The following is a 21,301-nucleotide window of genomic DNA, read 5'->3' on the forward strand; positions in this document are numbered from 1 at the left end:
GGGGTCTGTTGTTGCAGTGACACAGCAACGGGCTTTTTATGTTGGAGTGAAGCAGTCTTACGACGGGCTGGTCTCATCTTCTGTAAACGGCGCCGTTTGTTTCCTGTGCCCCAGAAGGGACGTCGATAAACCTGTCCAAGGTTTTGCCAGTAGCGCAAGGATATAGAGCAGAGGTGGTTATACTGCCAGTGTCTGCAGGGCGCCTGTTACTGAACGCTGTGACATGCAAGTGCCATCATTCCTTCTCCGTTCATTCCATGTAAAATGAGTGAGGATTTTTGTGTTGAGTGAGGATTTTTGTGTTGTTCGAGGGGAGCAGGGCTGGAAGCTCGCCTCTGCTCAAGCAATTTGCTTAGTATTAAGAAAGAGATAAAATATCCCCACGTATCAGTCTGGGAAAACTTAATTGATCTGGGTGTGTTTTTTTCTTAGTACCATGGAAGGGACATGGACAAATCAATGTCTGAACCTTTTCAGAAGACAAAAGTTGCCTGTTCCTGTGTCTCCTTTCTTCTTTTTCTTTTAACTTTGTTGTTAGGGTGAACACTTCTTTTGAAACCCTGTGATGCGTTAGTTGCTAAATAGTGGACTGTCTGTATCACAGTGGCTGCTGTATTCCTGATCCTGTTCAGGTGACACTGTTGTACCTTCAGCATTTCTCTTCATTTCTGCAGGCTCCTGATGGCCATATTTTTCTTGAAGCCTTCTCTCCACTTTACAAATATGCACAGGATTTTTTGGTTGCCATTGCTGAGCCTGTATGCAGACCAGCCCACATTCATGAGTACAAGCTGACTGCTTACTCACTGTATGCTGCTGTTAGTGTTGGGCTGCAGACAAGCGACATCATAGAGTATTTACAAAAACTGAGCAAGACCGGTGTCCCAGATGGAATAATTCAGTTTATCAAGGTAAGACTATTTTATTAGCACTGGAAATGCTAATAAAAGCACTGATACTAGTCACATCCTTTTGGAGAAGAGAAGTCTGCATGGAGACCTCATAGCAGCCTTCCAGTATCTGAAGGGGGCCTACAAAGATGCTGGGGAGGGACTGTTCGTTAGGGACTGTAGTGGTAGGACAAGGGGTAATGGCTTCAAACTTTAACAGGGGAAGTTTAGATTAGATGTAAGGAAGAAATTCTTTACAGTGAGGGTGGTGAGGCACTGGAATAGGTTGCCCAAGGAAGTTGTGAATGCTCCAACCCTGGTGGTGTTCAAGGCCAGGTTGGACAGAGCTTTGGGCGACATAGTTAAGTGTGAGGTGTCCCTGTCCATGGCAGGGGGGTTGGAACTAGATGATCTTAAGGTCCTTTCCAACCGTGACTATTCTATGATTCTATAATTCCTGCCGCCTCTGCTTAATTGATTTGAAGTTTTTTCTAATCATGCATTGGTTTTACCATCTTACTGTGTCCCTGTTTCAAGTCGTGGTTTTACCCCAACTGGCAGCCACTTGCTCACTCCCTGCCCTGGGTGGGATGGGGAGGAGAATTATAAGAAGGTAAAACCTGGAGGTTGGGATAAGAACAGATTAATAATTTAAATTAAGTACAATATAATAGTAATGGAAACAATAACAATAATAAGGAACTGAAAAAAGAGAGGAGGAATAAATTTCAGGAAACCAAACTGATACACAGTACAATTGCTCTCCACTCACTGACTGATACCCAGCCCAACCCAAGCAGTTGGTCCCTTCCGGCCAGCTGCCCCAGTTTCTACACCAAGCATGATGCTCTGTGGTATGGAATAGCCATATCCCTTTGGCTAGTTCAGGTCAGAGCAGGTGTCTTTGCTCCCTCCTGGCTTCTTGTGCCCCTCCTCGCTAGCAGAGCATGAGAGACTGAAAAGTCCTTGAGCTGGGTAAATGCTACTGAGCAACAACTAAAACATCGGTGTGTTATCAACATTGTTCTCAGACTGAAGCCCAAACACAGCACTGCACCAGATACTAGAAAGAAAAATAACTCTAGCCCAGTTGAAACCAGGACACAAGAGAACAGAGGCTTTCTCTTACTGTTTGCCTTATAGTATTGCTGTACACATGATTTTTACAGTATATCCCATGTGGAGTTTGTACCTTTTTTAAAAATAAAAAATACCCCAAGCGTATCCAGATTTTCAGCCAGTAGGAATTGTACATGGGGAAAGTTTCCTCAGATTTGCTCTGGAAGAAGACTGTGAATGTGGGAAGCAGTCTGAAATAGCCCGGCAGAATAAAATAAAACAGAGCCTACCTTATCCTGTGAGTATGCTCCTGTAAGTCTTGGAAGCTGATGGAATTGGCTGTAAAAACTTAATGTCTGTGACTGATGTGTATGAGATGATGTGTGGATCTTCTGAAAATTCCTTTTTAGGTTTCTTGTGTAAGCATTACAACCTTGCAGGTAAATGTTCTATAATACTATGCTTCCCCCCAAAGATCTAAACTGCATTGCAGCACTTGGTCCCAAACAGGATCTCTCTTCTGCCCGTTCCTAATGACTGCTCTTGTTCATTTCTAGCTGTGTACTGTCAGCTATGGGAAGGTGAAGCTGGTACTGAAGCATAACAGGTGAGTGGCTTCTTCTATAACTGCTTGGCAGAGGAAGACTTCAGTGCACAGCTGTGTGTGCATGAGTGGTCTCAGTAACTGTTGAGTCTTACAGCTCCTCCCCTGAGTGGAGCATCTATCAATATCACTTTCTCAGTTGTTGGAAGTATTTAATACATTACTCGGTGAGTTGAGTTTGGCTGGCCTGAGGTACTCCTGCTTGTCATTAAATTTTTAAAAGCATGTTGGAAATTTGATATTCGAGCTTGTTTCGTTACTGCTTGGACTTGCAATGTATTCTTAAGGTTTTCAGATAATTGTTTCATTCCTTCCTTCTGAGTTTCCATGAGCCTGGTCAGACAAGTTTTTCCACAGCTGTCCTTAAGTCTTGTATATTCCAATTCATAATCCATTATTTGGCAGGCTGAACAGATCAATTGGCAAGAGATGTGTGATTGTTGCAGGGTTGAATCTGGCTTGTTTTAAAACTAGAAGATAAGGTTGGAAGGGACCTTGGGAGGTCAGCTTGTTTAGAGCTAACCAGTTTTATCTCAAATTGTGATTCTGTGGTAGGCAGAGGGAAAGGAAGGTGATGGCAAAACCGCAAAGCCTACAGCTGTACTTTGCCTGTGTTTTCTCTTTCTCTGTTTATTTCTTTTGCTAAGTTCTTTGTTGTCTGACAGCCATAGGTAATCTCTAGTACTGTAATCCAACACTGCTTGTGCTGCTGCTTTTTTGAAGCTGCTGCTTTGGGTGGAACTAACACAAATACTACTAGCAGGATTTTGTCCTCTTCCTGGGTGTTTCTGAGAAGAAGATGTCTCCCGTGTCACTTAAGGCTTAACTTGGCTCATATTTTAACTGTGATCTCCAACCATCATTATTGATGAATCGTCAGGGTGACACACAATTTCAGGAGGCACTAATTTAAATTTTGGATGGTTTGTGTTTTGGAGATTTTGGGGTTTTTACTTTTTCTGGTCCTGCGGGCAGGACTTCAAAACACCACATCTAGTGTTTTCACAGACTTGCCTCAGTTCAGTCCCAAAAAAATGGACTTGTCACATGTCACAAATAAGTCTTCTCTGGGCAGTTCCGCTGCAGTTTTCCCACTTGTGTTAGGGAACATCTGAGCAAGCTGGATAACTGCAGAGTACATGATGCTCTTGGTATGAAGCAACATTTTAAAATTTTGATTGCCATAATTGTTTTTTAAGGTACTACCCCAAGATCGGATACTCAAGAATGCACGTGGGATAGTTAAATATTTCAGTATCTGTGCCACTCTTCCTGTGCGTTGATTAGTTCATAAAAATGTTTTTCTTTGTCCTTTCATTTTAGGTACTTTGTGGAAAGTACCTTCCCTGATGTCATTCAGCAGCTTCTCCAAGACCCGGTAATTAAAGAGTGTCGCCTAAGAATGAAGACTGACGCTGAGGATGACGAAACAGAGTTCCTTACAGAGACATTCACCAGTAAATCAGCGGTATGTTTGGGCATGAGTTACAATTACTGAGTGAACAGTAGATAAACTTTCGAGTAGTTTGGAGTGGTTATTGTTTGTTTGTTTGTTTGATCATCAGTTGCTTTTGGTTCTGTCAGCAATGATCTGTGCTTCCTTAATGAGCCCATATTCAGGGGGTTTGTGTCTAATGAAACTCTTGGTGAAAATCTTGTCCATTTCAGATTGCCAAATCCAAAGAAAGTGGCTTTGGTCCATCAACTTCACAGGAAACAGATGCTCAGAGTAAGCCAGATGTCCCAGCTGATCTATTTGAGTTTTATGAACAGATGGACAAAGATGAGGAGGAGGAGGAGGAAACGCAGACAGTGTCTGTTGAAGTCAAGCAGGTACCAGTATTTTAGTCTCTGCATTTGTAGAGCTTGGGGAATGCGCCCGGGACTTGCAAATAAGACAATAACTTAATGTACTGGGGCCCTTGGTTTGATAGGGGAGATCGCTGGAAGTCACTGACATTCTTTTTACCTTCCTAAATCTTAGAATCTTCCTCTTCTGTACAGAGGGCAGCAGGGAATCTTTCCTTTCCTGCCCTCAAGGCTTAGTGCTCACAGGCCAGAGAAAATCTCTAGAGACTAATCATAGAATAGTTTGGGTTGGAAGTGGCCTTCAGAGGTCATCTAGTCCAACCCCCAACTAAGGGAGGTTCCCATCATGCACAGCTCAGTGTTGCTGTGTGCAAGACAAGCAAGGATTCAATGGAGGGCAAATCTGCAGTTGGTTTCAGAGCAGAGCATGCTTTTTTTTTTGCTCTCCCTTGCCTACCCGTTTCTGTTCTGTGACTGATGTTTGCAGAAGGAAATCTTGGGGGTTCTGATTTCATAGCTTAAGAAGGGAGCTGGAGGTTGGAGCACAGCCCTGGCTTGTCCTGCGGAGTTTTTGTAGGATTTCTGAAGTTGTTTTTGATGCCTTAGTGGGGAAAACAGGAATTTTAAAGCCAGATAACTTAGAAGCTACTTTGTTTATTTTAAAAGACCCAAACCAACAGCCTCTTAGTGATTAAATCAGCCTGTTATTGTGTGAAATAACTGCATTACCAGTGTATGGAGATTTTCCAGGTAACAGATGTGCAGCTTTTGTAGGTCCTCTGTAACACAGAACCTTTCGTGTCTGTTCCAGAGCAGTGCCACAGGACTTCAGGGTGTAGTTTAGTCACTGTGGATAAAAAACACATCTGAGACTAATGTGTCATGTTCTTAGTCTGTCTAAACAGCCCTCTCCTAATACTGAGTGTTATTTAAATGTTTGAGGAGGATAGGAGTGATCGCAATGTTTTTGGAATAAACTTTAACACTTGCAGACTTCATGAGCATGAAAAACAAATGTAACTTCATGTGATGCCGGATAATCTTGTGGGTTTTAAAAAAAAAGTTACTTCGGATGCAGAGAATTTACCATCTGAAGCTTTGTTTCCTTTTCAGGAGATGATTGAAGAACTTCAGAAGCGTTGTATCCATTTGGATTACCCATTGCTGGCAGAATATGATTTCAGAAATGATTCTGTGAATCCCGATATTAATATAGACCTGAAACCTACGGCTGTCCTCAGGCCCTATCAAGAGAAAAGCCTAAGGAAGATGTTTGGAAATGGGCGAGCCAGATCTGGTGTTATTGTCTTGCCATGTGGTAAGTTTCTGAGTTGGGATTTAGGGCTTTTGTTCTTTTTTTGCCTGTAGTAAAGGAACTTCCAAATATGACAGCTGCTGGGATTTCAGACAGTAGTAGGGGCTGTTCTGGGTACCAGCATAGAGAGTCCTGTTGGTTTTTAGTGAGTGGGTTCCGGAGCTGTGGTGAGGGAGAGCTTGGTTAATATAGAGCTGCCAGGTAACTGCTCAACAGTGCTGTCAGTATCCCTGTAGTGACTGAAGAACCGATTTGTGGTTGTGATAGCTTCAGACTATCATTTGTGCTTTCACTGTTCCCTCTACATCAGCTCTGTCTATCTTCCAGTGAAATGTAAAGCTGTTGGTACTGGAATCCTTTTTACTTTGGCTGGGAATAGGGAGACTGGGAGAGACTGGGATTGCAAATATGGCATAAGAGGGGTGCAAGGAAGAAAACTTGTGTTCACAATTTGTGGGCAGGGCTAGCTTAAGAAAGAAGTGAGGAACATGCAGATTGAGACAACCTATGGGAAGCAATTGGAAAGGGAGAGAACACGAAACTGCATGCCAGTGCCCTTAGTATTGGGGATGGAGAAAGCACATGGGAGAGATAGCAAGGGCCTGAGAGAGTGTATAAAGGGAGCTGGAAGAAGTATGCAGGAAGAATGGAAAGATGTAAGGACTTGCTGTGGGGTGGCAGTGGGATAGATCACCCCTAGGAGAAGCTTTCTGTAGCCACTTGGAATTTAATGTGCTTTTGAAATTAAGAAAGCATTAAAATGATTGCTTCTAATAGGCAAAGCCATTGTTTACAGTGATTTTTCTTGAGAAAATAGTTGCATATCCAGTAGACAATCCACTAGAAGTGAATACTTTAAAACTGCTATAGTAAAGAAACAATAGAGAGTTTGTCCTTACATTATTTCATATCCTCTCACAGGTTTCCTTTGCTTTTTCTTTTTTTTGCTTCCCCTCTCATTTTCCAGTGACAGCGGAGAGATGACTAATGAATATCACTCTCCTTCCCTGCAGGTGCTGGCAAGTCTCTAGTTGGAGTGACAGCTGCATGTACTGTTCGCAAGCGGTGTCTGGTCCTCTGTAATTCCGCAGTGTCTGTAGAGCAGTGGAAAGCCCAATTCAAGATGTGGTCCACCATCGATGACAGTCAGATATGTCGGTTCACTTCTGATGCCAAGGACAAGCCCATTGGCTGTTCAGTTGCTATCAGCACATATTCCATGTTGGGACATACGACGAAAAGATCCTGGGAAGCAGAAAGAGTAATGGAGTGGCTTAAAAGTCAGGAGTGGGGCCTTATGATACTTGATGAAGTACATACTATCCCTGGTAAGGAAATGGTGTGCAAATGTGCTCTTTTAGAAGTGGTGTTTTTTTGCTGTCTTCCTCATGATTAATATAGTGAGTAAACCCATGGCTTAGGGTTCTGGACAAGTAAACTGCCTTGTTCTACTTTCTCTTTTGTCTTTTTTTTTCCCCTTGATAGTACACACTGTAGCTGACCATGAGTTTTCTGAAACCCTTCAAATAAGACACTGTATTTTCTTTAATGGCAGTGTAAAATACAAGTGCCTTCTCCTTCTGTGTTAGGTTGATAAAGTGCTCTTATGATACCTGAATTACATTTGTATGATTTTGCTGTAAACAAATTTGAACAGAGGAGGAATTCTTCTGCCTTCTTTTCTTTTGAGATGTAGTGGCACTGTAGGATAGCTTTTAGGATCTATTTCTCCTCAATAAAATACGAGTAACCATAGCAATTGCTGTCCAGAAATAGCTGCTGTATTTGATATTACTCTGTAATTGAGATCTATACTATTGGAAAGCAATAATGTAGTATTAAAGTGTCTGTGGAATAATGCTGGCTAAAAATACCATCCAGGATTCTGTTAGCTGCTCTAGCTTGTTCTCGTGATTGCATTTGAATATATAATTTGGTATCTACAGAAACAGTGGATTTCAGAAGCAGACCTTGATGATTACCTGCCATTTTATCACAGTAGCATGTTGCTGCCATCGTTCTTTCGCTTTTGTTCTTTCTTGGTTTTGTAAAAATTAAGGTACAGAATCTCCTCTGTGATCTCTCACAATGCTGAATTCAGCAGTGATTCTGCCATATATACTACAAGTTCTGAATGTGGCAGTCAGCCAGGAGTCCTTGTGTCATAGTTCTTCCTGTGAAATCCCTATGACCTAAAACAAGCCATGTAACCTCTGGATATATTAATTTTCTCTTGGGAAATGGGATTTTCAGAGCACACTGAAGATGTAAACTGAAGCTGCAATCAGTGTGCAGTTTTGCTGTAACACAGATTTGTTAGACGTGTGTGTGAGAGGGGATTACATTTTCCAGCGCTGTGCTTGCTTTGTGTTCAGGAGTTGACAGAAATGTTCCTTTAAATTGCAGTATTTGTCTTCTACATCCATTCAGGAAAGTAAACAGAAAATCTGTTTTGCATTTTATAGCAAAGATGTTCAGACGTGTTCTCACTATTGTACAAGCTCATTGTAAACTGGGGCTGACAGCTACTCTGGTCAGAGAAGACGATAAAATTGTTGACCTGAACTTCCTGATTGGACCAAAGCTCTATGAAGCCAACTGGATGGAGTTACAGAACAATGGCTACATTGCTAAAGTCCAGTGTGCTGAGGTAAAGCTCTGCTTTTTGGTACTACTAGTGTTTATTTAGTATGCTTATCACTTCTTTTTTTTGTAAGAAGATAAATAAAATTGTAAGTATTTAACTGGGAAAAACAGGCCTCCTTATGACTTCTTACATACTTTGTCGCTTGGGCAAGGCTATTGCTGGTCAATATGAACATGTGGCAAATCCAGTAGCCATGGATGTGTTCTTCAGAGTGACTTCGGCACTCTCTGTTTGCCAGGATTGTGGTGCTTGATTGGCCATCTCCAAGCCAGCATTTGGAAATGTGAACAGTGCTTGCAGTGTTGCAGACCTTGTTCAATGCAGTTGATGTTCATGTTGTCTGGCCTGACTTGGTATCTTAAGCTCAATTCTCTGTGGTAGCGTAAGATCGTGTTACGATGAGCCCAACATTGGGTGATATGCTGGAAGCTGCCTTTTAGAGACTAGAGCCAGTAGACAGTCTGTAGTTGTTTGAGGAAAATTCTTGTAACTCTTAAAACAAAGGAGGATAGTAGAAAGCTTAAAAGCCATAAGAAAACACCTGCTTATTTCAAGCCTGAATGCATGAGGGTGAAAATTGAAAATATAGGACTGGATCTTACTATTTCTTTGCAATATGATGGTGTGACCTCTGTTCTTTCCCACATACGGATGAGAGAAAAATCTGATATCAAAGAAGTGGAAACCTTTCACACAGGCACATCAGAACATTAAAGAAACCTTTCTGAGTCAAACTAAAAGTCTAACTTAATATAGCATTTCTGATAAATGTTAAGGAAGATACTTAGGAAAGGGTATAAAACAAGGGCAGACATATCTGTTACTTCTGCTGATACCTCTTCAAGCCCTCAATCACTGGTGAGCAGTATGTGGTTATTGTGTAGCCATCAGTGAGTTTCTTTTTCATTAATTTTTCCAGACTCCCATTGAATGTAAGTAAAGTTTTAGCAGCCACAACGTGCTATGGTAGACTTATGTAACTTAAATGTCTTCTGGATTTTTCCTGGAGGTTTTTTTTTGCTTGCTTTTTCAGTTGTGTGTGTTTGGGTTTTGTTTATTTGGCGGTGATTGTTGTTGATTGTGGGGGTTTTGTGTTGTTTTTTTGTTAGTGGTGTTTGGGGTGTTTTTTAAACTTGTCTTGCTAGTTTTGTGTAATTCTTCCCAGCTCTGGTGCTGGAATAAAAGATGCAGATGCGGGTCAGCTGTTCTCCTTTTGTACAAACTGGAGTTGCAGAAGGAAAACCACCACAACCATTTTTAAGCAATAGAATGCAAGTAAAGAGTACATAGAAAGTAAGTAGGTTGAAGGGTGAATATTCAGTCTGCAAATTCCGATTAGACTGTTTAGGCACTTTGGTTGATGCTGCCTAAAGGGCATGATTCTTCTCAGTCCCTGAACTACTTTCTAGACATTGAAAAATGAAGCATGGGCTGCCTTTGTACTGAATGATGTGAAAATTCTGCAAATTTATAGTCTTTAAGTCAATGTTTCGAAATAACATTTGGTGGGGTTACCAAAGGCAAAGAACCAGCTGCTAAAATCAAGGTCACTCCTTTGTGAAAAATAAACATAAATTATGAAACATAAAGAAAATATCTTCGTCTTGTTCCAATCCTGCTGCCTGTTTCTGTCATGGATCTCACTGCCAAAGTGTTTTGGAAGGACAGAGTATTAATGAGGTTAAACAGTTTGGCAGTGCTGCAGGCTACCCCAACCAGTAGCTTTCATTTTGCTACAGAAATTACTGTGTTAAGATGTGGTCTGTGAGGTCCAGAAAGTCATAATGCATTATCATCCCCATAATATTTTTTCAATTCCCACTGGAGTAAAATAAATGACAGAGGGTTACTCTATGTTTGTGTGTGTTTTCTCTAATTGTAGGTTTGGTGCCCAATGTCACCTGAATTTTATAGAGAATACGTAGCTATAAAAACAAAGAAACGGAAACTGCTGTACACCATGAACCCAAATAAGTTTAGAGCCTGTGAGTTCCTGATCAAGTTTCATGAGCGACGGAATGATAAAATCATCGTATTTTCTGACAATGTCTTTGCACTGAAGGAGTATGCAGTCAGACTTGGGAAGTAAGTGTTCACATCTAATGATGACACTGTTGTTTTCCTCTCTCCTAGAAAATTGCCTTGTAATCTCACAGCTTTCAGTAGTCCTTAGGTATTTCTTATAATACTTTAACTCCTCAGAGTTAACTGTCTCAGAGGCGTTCTCATTCAGGATTTCTGTGAGAGACTGTTAGTCTCCATCCATTCTCTGTGATTATTAAAATCCAGTGGAAAAGTTAGAGGCTTTTAAAAATATCAGTAGGACTATTTCTTTAATGGATGGTAGTTTCCCCTATCTCTCTCAGACAAAGGTTTTCAAATATACACCCTCTGGATCTTTCAAGATCTTTTTGAACCCAGGGCATTCCGCCTTGTCTAAACAAAAATCTAAGACTTTTTGGGCATACTGTAATTGTTTGATAAATGAAAAGGTATTGCTCCCATGAGCTCCTCAGCCAATTTAAGTGACTCTAATGGGAGTGCAGTTATGGAAGATTGTACAAATAGAGTTTATTTTGAGGGGACAGCATCAGTGTGTTTGTCAGGTTTGGGGAGGGATGACTGGGGAGAGTGTTTGCCAGGATCAGGTGTAGAGCAATTATTGGGGAAAATAAGCACAGAAGCTGGCCTCATCCTTTCTTTGACAAGCCCAAATGAGGCCTTGCTTGCTGGAAGGTGTGGGGCATTTTGACTGTATATGATTTCATGTCTAGGAATTTCAGCAGTGCCACAAACAAGTGTTAAGCTTACCAAAATGCATGATCAGTTTTGACTGTAGTTTACAGCCATATTGTGCTGGCTTGCTGTGACATCAAATAGCAAGCAGAGCTAATGGTGCTGGATAAATTCCAGCACCCGTGGTCTCTTTCATCATTTTTTTTAATCTGTCTGGACAGAGATTAGCTGTAATGATGCCTCTGGAATGTCTCTAGCTGTGTTCAGTGCACCGCAGAAAAAGCCTTTAGCAAAGGCGATGCTGGGAGCTAGTGGTTGTGAAGTAGCACAATAGTTGTTAAGTGGAGTAGATGCTGTAAAAGCATGGCAGGAAAACCAGTTAAAGAAATACTTTTCACTTTCTCGAGTGAATTCTTTGTTCTTCACATCATTTATGGAGCTAAAGGTTATACAGCTGTAGGTGTTAGAAAGGAAGGAGGCTTGCAGTGCTGGATAAAGGTGAGGGAGTCTTTATTTTAACCAAAGAATTTTCCATCATAATTTGAGCATGATGAAACACAGGGAGCTGTTAATTTGGGTAGAAATTACACATGTAAGGAGGAGAGAACAGCCCAGTGGTGGTGGCTGAGGCTGTCTGCTCTACCTGTGCTGGCCCAGCAGGAGCACAGTTCCCACTGCACTTCCCATGACCTGATTGAAGTATGTAGGGTGGGTGGCTCCCAGGTGGAGGGGGTGACTGTGGCCATCGTCTGGCTGTCTGTTGGCTCTGACCTTACCCACCCCTTTCCCTTGGTACTGGCAGGCAAAGACCATGCATGCACATGACAGGAATTATTTTTACTACAATTTTGGGGGCCACAGAATTCAAATTTGCTTAGCCAGCTTTTACTCTGTCACGAGTCTGTCCAGCATAGTATAGTGCATATGCTGACTGGTTTTGCCTGGTGTTATTAATATGTTTAAATCACTGTTTCTGAAGGACTGTGTCTCTGTGGTTCTGTCAGTTATGTCAATTAGTTGGAGAGGGATTTGTCTTTGCAAATTCCTCAAATGTCTTGCAGTGAGGGAAAGGATTAATTAAAAAAAAAAAAAATTGAAGTCAATCTGGCATTGGATGCTCTTAAATGAATCGTTGTCAGGTAGGATCTGGGCAAGTTAAAATGGAGGACTGATAGCCAGGAGTTCTGGGTTATTCTGTTCTTAACTGAAAAATGTCTTTGATCCTCTTCTGGTGCTTGAAGAAACAGAAGGCTCACAAATGCTTTAGTTTCAGTTTAAATCTTCCATTTAAGTTTTGGGTTTTTAAAATCATCACAATTTAAATATTAAATGAAAATTTAAATAAGGCTTAAAATATTAATAAATGCTACTAATTGAATTATAATGGTATTGTCTCAGAGTTAACTTGTTTGCCACTTTCATCTTTTAGCTGTGTTTTCCTAAAAATCTGGTTAAATACACAAAATAGAAGAATTAACAAAAGTGACTAGGATTGCATGGTAAAATAAAAGCTAGAATAAAGTTTGTGGTAAAGAAAGCAAGAGGAACCAATGCACAGGAATTAGTTGATAAGAACAGAAAACCTTAGTACTGTGCACTGCATATACAGCTACCACCCATGTATGTGCAAGTGAAAGTTAAATGCAACATTCGAGGTTGGTTCATTGTGTTAGAAATAATGTATGGAAGTGTGAACAAAACAAATTGTAGGACTCGATTCCTGTTATTTGGAGATGCTCATTATTAACAAGCATTTGGAAAAGAAGTGCCACAGCTGAAGCAGCAGTGGCTGTGGACACCTGCAAGCCTCAGTTTTTATGTGGGCTTTGCCATTTATAGCCTCTATTTTTGTTTTGGTTTTGTTTTGTTTTTTTTTAAATAAACAAAACCAACTCTGCTTCAGCAGTAAGAAAACAGCCGGAGTCTAGAGACAACCTGGGGAAATTCATAGTAGTCCAAGTTACTCATGAAGTCTGTGGGTGACTGAGAGTTTGCATGAGCCTTCTGGATTGAGATAGATTCCACGAGATTTGTTGTCAGATGTTAGAAACCTTAGGTGAAATGTCCTGTGAGCTGCTCGTGGCAATGGAATGTTGGAGACCTTGTTTTCATTTCAGTAGGTCCAGAAGGCACTAGGAGGGCCAAAAGGTTAGTTTCAAAAGCAAAAATAATTTTCCCAGAACAACATCCAGCAGCCAGCTTGTGACACTTGGCATATAATTGATAGAGAAGCCTGGATTTTCAAGTGTTTAAATAGGAAGCAAAGGTTGCAGCTGTCAATGTGCTAACTCAGTAGATTTGAGGGAAAAAATGTCTTATTTTAACAGCTGCCTTCAGTCTTTCATGTGGGCTTAACGAATGTGTTCAGTCTGTTGATATAGAGCTGCATTGGTGCATGTAATTGCAAAACATTTGTAACTGTCAGAATTTATTTCTGGCAGCCTGCGTTGCTGCAGAGGGTTCCACAAACAACTGGGTTGCTGCCATAAGGAGCCAGATGAACTAAAAGTAATCTGTAACTGTAAAGTACCAAAATCTGGGCATTTTTTTATATCAGCTCAAATGTATCCTGCGCTCTCTGCCGTGGTATCCTTGTACCTCATAAGAAATGTCTGAGAGAATTTTAATTGATTTAATTTGTGTATGTTCTGTTCTTTTCAGACCCTATATATATGGTCCCACTACACAGGGAGAAAGAATGCAAATTCTACAAAACTTCAAGCACAATCCAAAAATCAACACTATTTTCATTTCCAAGGTAAGCAAGGACTCTGAGTGTGTCCTTGTACCTATCTTCAGAGTGAACTTCATTTGAGAGTTACACATGCACGTTGTGTGTTTGATGTCATTGTGTCACAGCTCACAGAGGTGTACTTTGTATTAAGGCTTTTTGATAATATATAGAAATAAGATACTGCTTAGAGGCTGCTTCTCTGTTACAGGTAGGTGACACCTCCTTTGATCTGCCGGAAGCCAATGTTCTGATTCAGATTTCATCTCATGGTGGGTCTCGAAGACAGGAGGCTCAAAGACTGGGGCGAGTGCTGAGAGCCAAAAAAGGTAAATGAGTGGTTGGTAAGGCTTCCAAAGGACAAAAAAAGCTGAAGAAAAATTAACTTCTTGTTCTTCAGTGGTTCGTTCATTTCTTCATTCCTTGATAATTTTGTCAACATGAAATCCTTTTAAAAAATCATACTATTACTCTAAAAAGTAAGTCTCTACAAGGCATGTTTTTCATACTGCAGATTACTTTCTTTTAAAAATGGGACTTTGTTTCCAACTGGTTGTATTTTTGCAAAACATATCCAAGAAGCTTTTCATTTAGAAAAATGGATCTTAATACACTTTCTGCTTGAGATCTGCAGACACTTACTTTATGTGCGGTTTGTGCTAGTTATAGCTGAGGCTTTGTTTGAAAATGCATTAAAAAGCCTTATTAGTGATTTAACAAAGTCTTAGTGAAACCTTGGACTTTAAAAGCGCCCCCGATGCTGTTTGGGACATAGATTTTAAAGGACTAAGTTTAAAAAAATAAACTGGTACACAGCCTGGTATATCCCAGTCTTCAAATAGCTCTAGGAATTTTTAGCAGATGATCTTTGTTTTGCCTTTATTAATGTAAAACCACTGCAAACTCCAGTTTACACTGATAAAGCTTTTCCTTTGTTGTTCTCTGTCGAGCTTTTTTGACATGTATTGCAGTCCTCACTCTTGACTTTTTACTTCTCGTTTATGCAACAGACTTTAAAAAATCATATCTTTCACGTTGTCTAGTATAATAAAGAAGCAGGTTCTTCTCAGAGCACCAGTATAAGTATGTGAGTCTACATTTCCTTTTCTGGTTTTTTCCATTTTACCCCTTCTCAAGTTAGTAAGAACAAGGGTAGGAGTTACCATGTTGTGTACTTTGTCAGTTTATGTAAGGTCTGGGTGAAGCTAAACTTTGCAAATTGTTTTTGTGCAGAGATAACTTATTTAAACATCTGTTTTCGCTGTTCAGTCCTTTGTTGTTTTTTGCTGCAGTCTTCCAAATGGAAGTACTTACTCGGTGTCTTTGTCTCCTAGGCATGGTTGCAGAGGAATACAATGCCTTTTTTTATTCTCTTGTATCCCAAGACACTCAGGAAATGGCATATTCAACGAAACGACAACGCTTTCTTGTAGATCAAGGTTATAGCTTCAAGGTAACTTGTCCCTTCTATTTATTATACTTGTTGGCCCGATAATGTAACTTTCATATTCTTTCATGTTAGTACTAGGTCAAATACTTGAGAATTCCAGTTGTGGAATGTATTAATGAAGGTTTTGCTCACAAGCAAGAACTGTTCCAGTATTGTTTTATCCATCTACATTACTGTAGGGGTAGATACAATAGCTTAGTACAGCTTCTGGAAAGGTAAATATTCTAACTTCAAACCAAGCACCCTCTGGGGAGTGAAGCGAACTGTTACTTGCATGATTGGTTTATATTTATGCTGTGCAATTGTCCATCTGTGCAGGCCTGTTCTTACACCTTATCACACTGGTTGTGCATAAAGCATTGTTGATAGGTGTTCGTGTCTTCGTTGCCAGCAGTAATTCAGGAAACTTCCAAAACATCACAAATCACAAGTAAAATCCAAAGAACTCCAGTCTCGAACCAATTTTTCACTACTGGGAGAAAATCTGTTTCCTTGTTGCTAAAGAGAACATACAGTGGGCAGGATTCATCCATCCTACATTCATACATCTGACTCTGGTCAGGTGTCTGAAGAGTCTAGCAACCTGTTCCAAAAGAAATAGTTTTCAGGGATCTTTGTCCGCACACTGATCTTGTGCACCATTTCCACAATGCTCTCCAGAGCCTGCAGTGGTACAGAAATTCAGGCAGGATGCAGACATGTTCATACAGAGGCTCTGTGTTAGCAGAAACTGTTCTGGCTGTTGGAGGTCTTCAGACCGTGCTTATTTCCACCAATAGCTGCACCTTCCTCTTGTTAATTTTTGTCTGCATGGAATGAAGTATATCACCAAAATCACTGGGTTGACTGTTCGTTGATTAAGAGATGTCAGAATTAACTGCAGGAAAATACTCTTACTGGAGAGTAGCAGTCTTCCTACCTAAAATTAAAACATACCCCTTGAAACAGAGAACACTTTCAGTGTTGAAAAAGTAACAGAGCTATGACTTTAAAGGCAGAAGTTTCCCCTAAAATCCCTTTTGTAAAGGACTGAATGCTCTCTCATTTCTCCAGACATCCTTAAAAATTGGTCACCCCTTGTACGTGGTTTGTTATGTATATCTGCATCATCTTCTTCCAAACATAAAAGGTCATTCTGCCAAGGCTCCCCTATTTTATAGATTTCATGATGCATCTCATTAGGTTTTCTTTTAATCCATGGGCTGCTCTGTATGCTCATCTATTGGGTTGTTAAAGGCAACAGAGTGTCATGATAATTCTTGCTTTTAGGTAAATTATTCTTTTACAAAACTGGAGTTTATGTCTCCGGCTAAAAGCCTTCCCAATAAGGAGCACTGCTGAGAAAAAGAAGAGCTAAGGCTCCCTATCTGCCTTTAGGGAACAAGCTCAAGCTTACGGCGTTGACAGAACCGTGCAAGGATTGCACAAGGTGCGATGGCAAACAGCCTCTGCTGGGTTGCACTGGAGCTTAGCTATGCAAGAGCTTTGCCTCATGAGACAATGCAGTACAGGATGTCCGTGTGGGTAAAACCTCTCTGAACTGCAGCTGTGCTGAAGTAAATAATTGCTCTCTAATAAGTGGCCCTTTAAAGAGAGCTTTGTGGGTGTCCTTACACCAAAACAGGCATGTCAGTTTTCTAAACATTGTTCTGCTTTGTAGTGAATGTATTTTGACAAAACTGTGGATCAGTACTAAGCTGCAACTAATTACAGCAAATGCACCTATGTGGCTATAGCCAAGAAGATTAGAAAAATCTCTTTACTTATATTTGAATGCCTTGAATTTTGAAACTAATAAAGAGGTTAAAATAGAAGAACTTTATTTTGCAAGGAAGACCTAGGGCTGCGAGCTCTGGTGTAATATGAGGGGAAAAAGCAGTGCAAGAGGCAGCTGACTTTCTGAAGCAACATGTTAACTGACCAGTACTGGGATGTTTTTATTTGCAGTTTAGGAACAAAACATTAGAATATCTATTTTCTTCTGTTTGAAAAACTTTAAGCCTTAGTCATAGCTGGCATCAAAGAGTAATAGGGCTGGAAGAAACTTCCCAGAAACCATCTATACCAGCATAGCCGGGATCAACTATATGTAGGTCATTCCCAGCAGATGTTTGCCTTCTTATTCTTCCAAATATGGAGACTCTACCATATCTTTAGGTGATTATTTCAGTGCTGATGTTCTCTCCTTCAGAATTTTTGTTCCTAAATTACTAAAAAATCATTACTTCTTTAAAAGGGTAAGTTTTTGATTTTTTCGAGGACTTGCTTTCTTCCTGCCATCTCTCAATAGCTCCGTTCTATGCGTTTCACCAAAAAGAGGACTGGAATAATACTGCTTTGCTAAATCACATCTTTTACCTTTGCTTTTTAAACAGGAACCTTGTCATTACAACTTCCTGCTTGGAGTTTACTGCTAGTGGTTTTTTTTCTGCTAGCTAACCATAGTTTAGTTATTTACCATATTGTGGTTTTATTTAGAGGCTTAACGTAGGATATGTTAAATTTTAAAGCAGTGGCATAACTCATTATATCTAAGAATTGGGGATGACTTTAAGCTTGGCATCTGTTGAACAGCTTAAAAAAAATGGTGATGCAGTGGGAATTCTTTCCATTCTATGTATCACATTAGCACTGTTTTGCAACCACAACTGGAAGCAGGCTGTTGGAATTTAAAATTGCTCTTTGTGACTCCTTTTTCTTTATTTTTTAGGTGATCATAGCATATGCCCTTCTGAATAAACAAGAAGGGAACCATATGTTCCTTTAGCTATATAATAGGACAGGCTGCTTCCCCGAATGGATTCTTAAACCTAGGACATTTCTCAGAAAGACACCCATTTTCAAATTAGAAATTGCCATGGACAACAGCCCACAACACTGATTATTTGTTCTAGAGTTTCATGTCTCTGTTTTTCAAAAACAGTACTTTGTGACCAGTGTGGATTTATTTTACCTTAAGATGTTTTTATTTTTTTCTAATCAGTCTTTATGATCAGATCCAGCCCAGATTACTGAGGTAATTAGTTTGTAATTGTATTGACTCGGGAAATAAGCTGGAAAAAGAAGATGAGGAGGGGAATACTACATAACCAAGAGAAATGGCTTAATTAGAATGTCTTTCTCAAAATCTTTACAAGTGGGAAAAGTGAGATTCTGATGTATAAACGTGTTTACCAGAATGTGTTTAACTGCTGGAAGAATTCTTGCGAAATTTTAAAAATACCTCTAATTAAGAAAGCAAGCTGCCCATTGTAAAGTTTTATAACAGAAGCTTGAGAACTTTTCAGTTCTTCAGAGGTTTTTTTGGCTAATGTAGTATATGGCACTGTATTGCCAGTAGATGGCATGTGCCCTGCTTGCAGGGTTATCAGATGAGTTACAAAAGAATTTCAGAGAGAGCAAACCTAACAGCTAAGTTATCTTGCAGAAGTACACGAACATTGAAAGAGTCCTTTTGCTCTGCTGCTGCTTTGTTGCAGGTCACTGCACTGTCTCAGAAACTGATCATACATCTCAATTTGTTAGTTTATGGGGTTTTCTTCCATATTCCTCAATGTTTATTGCTACAGTTCTCAGTGTCTGGAAATCTAATTAATTATTTTTCTTAAACATAAAGCACTAGTTCTTAAGCTAGACAAATGTAGAGCCCACATCATGAAGCCGACCTTGCAAGTAAGTTCATTGTGCATCTGAGCTATATGTGCTTTGGTCATGTTCTTGATGAAGTTGGTATGGACAGTGTTTGGCTGATATCCTCTGTCCAGAGCTTTTATTTTTCCTTTCTTTCTTTCTTTCTTCCAAAGGTTTGTATTCTTCATTTCCAACTAGACTATTACAAGGTGGGGGTGGACGGTGGTGTATGTGTATGTACACTACTTTGGAGGATTATATATGTATCTGGGCTATTCATACTGTTAAGCTGTTCAAACCATTAATAGAAGTTGAAGGCACTTCCAAGAGGATATGGAATCAGAAATTCTTTTCTTGGTTTTGAGTAGCTAACAGTGAGGAGGAAGATTTCTCACCTTGTACTGTGATCTGTTTCTTAGGTAGTAACAAAGTTCGCAGGCATGGAGGAAGAACAGCTTTCATTTTCAACCAAAGAAGAAGAGGAGCAGCTTCTGCAGAAAGTCCTGCAAGCATCCGACCTGGATGCTGAGGAGGAAGTAGTTGCTGGAGAATACGGTTCAAAGTCAGCTCAGGTAATGAAGAGTGCTTTGAAAAGGATGACCACAAGTGTGGCAGAACTGTATTATTCCATTCTCATTTTAAATGTGATGCTATCATTGATGCTCTTGTATGTGGTAACTAATTTTTTGGGTTGATGTTTACCTAAATGGCATTGTGATGAAGTGCATTAGGAATTCCCGCTCTAAGGTATACTTACGGTGAGAGGCTGGCACTGACTTTCTTTGTAGAAATTCTTAAAAAAAAAAAACTTGAAAGGTTTTTTTGGCATTACAGTCACTAGATGAACAGCGCTGCCCAGCAGCCAGTGGGCGTTGGTAGGTTAGAGTGCATCTGTCTAATCACACATCATGGACATGTGTGTTTTCTCCTCTTGCAGATGTCACGTCGTACGGGCACAATGAGCTCTATGTCAGGAGCAGATGATACAGTTTACATGGAATACCACTCTTCACGGAGTAAGGCATCTGGAAATAAACACATCCACCCACTGTTCAAACGCTTCCGGAAATGACGTCCTTCAAGTGTGCATTCAAACTGCGGGTCAACATTCGCTGCCAGAACTAAGAATGTGGACTAAAGACTTTTTTTTATATGCATCTATATAGGCACAACAGAATGACAGGAAAGATACTATCCAGTGACTGGATCCTGGTTATACTTGTTTGGTTTTCAGGGTAATTAATAGAATTTATTTTTATCAGCTGAAGATTCTTTTTCAGAAGAATTCTGGAAAATGAAGTTTGTACTGATGTTTGAATTATTATTTATCTGACTATTGTGTCTATTCAACAAAATACTGGCTTTTTAAATGCTTAAGTAAAAATCATTCATTTAGGTGAACAAATCCTGATAGGAGCACTTTACATACTATTTTTAAAACTAGGAGCTAATTTATAGTTATGACTTAACCTGTCTTAAAATTCTATCAAATTGTTTGGAAATATTTTGAAGTTTGAAAACTTTGAGACGTAGAGGGACTATGTCTCCAAAGTAAACTCAAGGACAGTATTAGTAAATACAATTAAATTCTGTGCTCCATTTATTTTTCTTTCAACAGTTGAGAACTTGCTGAAGTAAAAGTTGTTTCCCTTGTCTTTATAAAGTATTTATTAACCATGCAATAAAACCATCATAACTGCTAAACAGTGCAGTGTCACAGCAGAAGTTATTGAATTGAAAAGTGTTTTGACGTAAGGTGAGTTGGAAGCAGGGGCTGAAGGAAAGATTCCCAGGTTTGGAGGTTTTTATTAATGAGCACTGTATATTTCTAGAATATCTGAGGAGAGGTGGTGGTTTGTGGCAGAACACTTTTTAAATATCATCTGATTAATACTGTAATGGTTATGCTACTTGGATTGTATTATGAGGTAGGGGGTTTTTACCTTCCTAAGTAGTAGGTCTGTATGGCATGCAGTACTGCCAGCATCAAGTAAAGGATAATAGTTCTATAGGGTAAGAATGACTCCATGCTTCAGTAGTAGCATGTTGGTATTCAAATTTTAGATGATTACTGCAGTAATTACTGCCTGCTGTTACTCCAGACTGTAGCTGCAAGTGTCAGTCTGGTATGTGTTTACTCACTACAAAAACAGTTCCAGCTCTGCACAGTAGCATCCGTACTGGAATATGGTCAATCCAGCTTTCCAGAGAGGGGTCAGTTGCTGAGATACGCAGCTGGTTCCTGAAGCATTTGTTATATGGACTCCTTACTACTTCTGTGGTCCAGTGCTCCTCACCCAACGGTCGCAATACACTGCTCCAGAATTTGTCTGTAATCCCAGCCCTTTAGGAAACTAAATTGTCTTGAATAGTCTCAAAACTCAGCCCTGTATTTTGTCAGGTGAGTGTCTTTATTTGAAGCAGTACTGC

The 21,301-nt window shown here is 40.0% G+C and overlaps 1 protein-coding gene across 1 annotated transcript; it reads left to right on the forward strand.

Annotated features, from left to right (window-relative positions):
- Positions 1–674: 674 nt before the first annotated feature.
- On the forward strand, positions 675–19,963 carry ERCC3 (excision repair cross-complementation group 3; the record flags this gene model as incomplete). Its single annotated transcript, XM_010021475.1, has 13 exons — positions 675–911; positions 2,507–2,556; positions 3,877–4,021; positions 4,222–4,386; positions 5,476–5,680; positions 6,691–7,005; positions 8,143–8,327; positions 10,207–10,409; positions 13,722–13,818; positions 14,003–14,120; positions 15,126–15,244; positions 19,291–19,443; positions 19,809–19,963. Coding segments are annotated over 13 exons (2,127 nt in total), but the record flags the coding sequence as incomplete, so codon positions are not given.
- Between the last annotated feature and the right edge of the window lie 1,338 nt (positions 19,964–21,301).

Source organism: Nestor notabilis, unplaced genomic scaffold (assembly GCF_000696875.1).
Source record: "Nestor notabilis isolate BGI_N333 unplaced genomic scaffold, ASM69687v1 scaffold17339, whole genome shotgun sequence".
In the NCBI taxonomy this organism is placed as follows: domain Eukaryota; kingdom Metazoa; phylum Chordata; class Aves; order Psittaciformes; family Psittacidae; genus Nestor; species Nestor notabilis.